Source organism: Elephantulus edwardii, unplaced genomic scaffold (assembly GCF_000299155.1).
Source record: "Elephantulus edwardii isolate Elephantulus edwardi_28Jun2011 unplaced genomic scaffold, EleEdw1.0 scaffold00212, whole genome shotgun sequence".
NCBI lineage: Eukaryota > Metazoa > Chordata > Mammalia > Macroscelidea > Macroscelididae > Elephantulus > Elephantulus edwardii.
In genome coordinates this window covers 5227455-5232148 of record NW_006399962.1, presented here as the reverse complement: position 1 = coordinate 5232148, position 4694 = coordinate 5227455, and the positions used below count along the sequence as shown (strand labels likewise).

At 38.3% G+C, this 4694-nt stretch overlaps 1 protein-coding gene across 1 annotated transcript; it reads left to right on the top strand.

Annotated features, from left to right (window-relative positions):
* Positions 1 to 1769: 1769 nt before the first annotated feature.
* On the top strand, positions 1770 to 2708 carry LOC102865607 (olfactory receptor 6C2-like). The gene has a single exon (XM_006897665.1). The coding sequence runs from the start codon at positions 1770 to 1772 to the stop codon at positions 2706 to 2708; it is 939 nt and encodes a 312-aa protein (XP_006897727.1).
* Positions 2709 to 4694: the final 1986 nt, after the last annotated feature.

The following is a 4694-nucleotide window of genomic DNA, read 5'->3' as shown; positions in this document are numbered from 1 at the left end:
CCACTTGTATCCTCATAGATGGTTTTCTAGTTATCTATTTCTACAATAAAGGACTTACGTAGTATTTGTCCTTAATGAGACTGAGTCAGTTAGCTCAGAATAATGCTCTTCAGTCCCTCCCAAGTTATGTTGTAATTTTCTAAATAATTGCTTCTGAGTGTTACATAGTATTCCATCATGTGAATGTACCACAATTTCTCAATTCATTCAATTGTGGTTGGGCATTTGAGCTGTTTCTATGTTCTTGCAATAGTGAGTAACACTACTGTGAACGTGGGTGGACAGATTTCCATTTGTGTCTCAATTCTAATTTCCTTCAAGTATATTCCTAGTCTGGAAGCAGGAGCGGCATCCACTTCCGAAATGGCTTGCCTTCGGAAACTCTATGTACGAACAGTGCTCAGGCTGTTCGTTCATAGTATCACTGAGTCATCTACGACTCAACGTCATCAAACAACAGCAACAACAATATTCCTAGTAGTGGAATATATGGAGTTTCTGTGTTCAGCTTGTTGAGGAAACATCAAGCTGCCTTCCAGAGTGATTGTACCATTTTACTATCCCACTAACAGTGTAGGAGAGTTCCTCCACATCCTCTCCAACATATATTGCTTGCTGTCCTATTAAACTTTGCCACTCCTACTGGAGTGAGATAGTATTGCGGTTTTGATTTGCATCTCTCTTATTGTCAATGATTTTGAGAATTTCTTCATGTGTCTGTTGGCATTCTGAATGTCTTTCTCTGTGAAAAGTCTTTCCCAGTCTTTTGCCCATTTTGTAACTGGGTTAATAGTCTTTTTCTTTTGGAGGTCCTGGAGGATTCTGTAAACTTTTGATATGAGACCCTTATCTGAGATGGTATTGCCAAATGATTTTTCCCAATCAGTAGGTTTTCTTTTTACTCTGTTGAAAAAAGCCTTTGACGTACACAGGAATTTAATTTTTACAAGGTCCCATTTATCAATTTTGTCCTCTCCTGGTTATGTATTTCTGGCTGTATTTGTCAGCCTCTTTATACCATGGGCTAGGTCTTCTAAGCTCGATCCCACTTTGTCTCTTATGAGGTTTATGATTTGGGGCTTTAAGCTTAGGTATCTCATCCTCCTTGAATTGATTTTTGTGTGATGAGATGCTTGGATTCTATTTCAGCTTTCTGCAGGTAGCACTCCAGTTTCTCCAGCATCATTTGTTGAAGAGATTGTTGTTTCCCATTTGATAGATTTCTTTTCCTTATAGAATATCAGTTGACTGTAGATAGATGGATTAATTTCTTTGTTCTCAATTCTGTTCCATTGGTCTATGTGCCTGTCATTGTACCAGTACCGTGCCGTTTTGCTTATTACAATTATATAGTAGGTTTTGAGAGCAGAGAATGCTATGCCTCTCATTTTATTCTTGTTTTTCAGAAGTGTTTCAGAGAGGTCTCTTTCCTCTCCACATACACTTGAGGACTGAATTTTCCATCTCCTCAAAAAATGAATTTTGTATCTGTGTTGGGAGTGAATTAAACATGTAAGTTGTTTTTGGTAGGATTTTCATTTTCACTATATTGAGTCTTCCTACCCATGACAGGGAATCTTTTTTCATTTACTTAGGTCTTTTATTTCTTACAGAAAGAAAGGTCTTATAGTTTTCTTAACAATTTTTTAAATAAAATTTTGTCTTACTTAGATTTTTACCTCATCCCACTGCTAAATGCTAGTCCCTTCTGCACAGCTAATTTCTCTTTTATTTTTACATGCAGGCCAAGTCATAGCAAGAAATCCGTGATGAAAAATTATACAGCAATAACAACATTCATCTTGGTGGGACTAACTGATGACCCAATTCTACAGATTTTGCTTTTTATCTTTTTGTTCCTAACATACATGCTGAGTGTTGTTGGGAATCTGACTATCATCACTCTCACTTTGGTGGATTCTCACCTTAAAACACCCATGTATTTTTTCCTCCGGAACTTCTCCATTTTAGAAGTCTCATTTACAACTGTCTGTATTCCCAGATTCCTCTACACAATGGCATCTGGGGACAATACAGTCACTTATAATGCATGTGCCACTCAACTATTTTTTGTTGTCGTCCTGGGTGTAACCGAGTTTTTTCTCCTGACAGCAATGTCCTATGACCGTTATGTAGCCATCTGCAAGCCCCTGCATTACACAACCATCATGAACAACAGAGTCTGTATTAAATTCCTTATTGGCTGCTGTGCGATTGCTCTAATCATTGTCATCCCACCATTTGGCATGGGCTTTGACCTCGAGTTTTGTGACTCCAATGTCATAGATCACTTTGGCTGTGATGCTGCCCCCATCCTGAAGATCACCTGCTCTGATACAGAGTTCCTAGAACGTTTTGTATTAATTCTGGCCGTGTTGACCCTCCTTTTCACCTTGATGTGTGTGATTATGTCCTACATATACATTATCAAAACTATTCTCAAATTCCCTTCTGCCCAGCAACGGAAAAAGGCTTTTTCTACTTGTTCTTCCCATATAATTGTCGTTTCTATCACATATGGAAGCTGCATCTTCATCTATGTTAAACCATCTGCAAAAGAAGGGGTAGCTATTAATAAGGTGGTGTCTGTGCTTACAACCTCAGTTGCTCCAGTAATGAATCCCTTCATTTACACTCTCAGGAACAAGCAAGTGGTTCAAGCTTTTAAAGACTTGCTCAAAAGAGTTGCATCCATCTCAAAGAACTAAAGGATTGCTGATTTGCATAAATTGAAAAATTATGAAAGCATTCTCTACTTCCACTTTTGATTTCACTAGGGGAATTACCAAGATCCATTACCATCAAGTTCATTCCAATTCAAAACAATCCTAAATGACAAAGTAGAACTACTCCATAGACTTTACAACGCAGTAATCTTTGCCATAGAGAACTGTCACATCTTTCTCCACCAGAGTAGCTGGTGGTTTGTACTGCCAATCTTTTGGCAAGCAGCAGAGTGCTTACCTTCTATGCCAAGACTCAAACTAAAAAAAAATACTCATGCCATTTAGTCAGAGGCAACTTATAGCTGACCCTACAGTGAGTTTTCAAGGCTATACATGGAAGGAGATTTCCCACCTCCCTCCTGAGGAGCTACTGGTGAATTCAAACCATCAGAGAGGTGCTGCCTTTTCTCTCTGGACTTTGCTAGCAGAGCTCCTTAAATTCCATGTTCTCTATGTTTTTCATATATTAGAATCATATTCTGTCACACTCAGTGCACTATTAATGTAAGTATTAATAATTTTCAGTTTATTCTATTCTCAAAATTATTTCAGAATAAATCATTCAATAAGCATGCAAAACATACTTGTTACTATTTACATAACCAATAAATGCAGACAGTATCCATTTTTATTGGTGCTTATCTATCTTTCTTGTATTGATCTGATCAGAACCCCAAATTTCCCAGGAAAATAAGTGATGATGATCTTTAACTGCAAGGGGGAGGGGGGGGATCAAAACACACAACTGCCAAAAGTCAATTTCAACTCACAGCATCTCATGTTCATCAGAACAGAGTTGTACTCCATAGGATTTTCAATAACTGATTTCTCAGAAGTAAATCACAGGGCTTCTTCCAAGGTGCCTTTGAGTGGGCTCCAATCTTCAGCCTTTCAGTTTGCCGTGATGCCCATTACTTTTGCACTACCTAGGATTTCTTATCTGCAAGAATGATTGTGTTAACACCATGTTTGAGAGAACTTTTGTATCTCTCCCACTTTTCAGGGATATATAAATGTAGTGTGAAATTTTCTTCTGGTTCCACTTACTTTGAAAAGTGTATGACTTATTTTTCATAAAAACCAAAACTCAATGTGAATAAAGTTGAATATTGCTATAATCTATCTGTATCTATGTCTATCTCTATACATATTATTTCTACTTTTCTAGAATATCAGTTTAACAATATTAGTGGAGTTAATGGGAAAGAGAAATAGTTCAGCTTATATGTACAATTCCATTTGCTTTCTGCTACCTATTGGCCAAATGATGTTTTTTTTCTAGCTGGGGGTGGGGGTGGGCGGGAAATCCAATCTCAGTCACAAGACTTAAAAAAATTAGTCAATGAAAAAATATCCAAATATATTTAAGTATTCAATTGTGTTTGCTCACTTCAGCTCAGGTTCTCCATCACCTCTTTCGTTTCACGCATTATTTTCTAGTAATCATTTCATCTGCCAAGAAAAAGTGTACAGGAGTAGAATTCAGAAAACAAACATGCACTCTGGATTTTATTACCACCTGTTATTGTTGTTGTTATTATGTGCTGTCGAGTCGCTTGTGACTCATAGGGACTCCATGTACAACAGCCCTAAACCCTGCTCTATCCTGTGCCAATCTCAATGCGTCTGACACACTCATCCCAATTACCCCAGTCACTGAATCAATCCACCTCATAGAGGGTCTTCCCCTTCTGTGCCGTCCCTCTACCCACGCAAGCATGATGTCCCTCTCCAAGGACCTCTTCTTCCTTACAACATGTCCAAAGTATGTCAGACGAAGCCTCAGAATCCTTGCTTCCAAGGAACAGCCTGATTTAACCCTCTTCAGGATGAATCTGTTTGTTTTCTTGGCAGTCCAGGGTACATACAATACTCTTCTCCAGCACCACAGCTCAAAGGCATCAATTCTCCTTCTATCCCCCTTACTTATTGTCCAACAATGACTGGACAAGTGATTGCAAAGACCAT

Bases quoted from the DNA above. Each gene is read 5' to 3' on its own strand.
- LOC102865607 (XM_006897665.1), top strand. From the start codon at position 1,770: ATGAAAAATTATACAGCAATAACAACATTCATCTTGGTGGGACTAACT.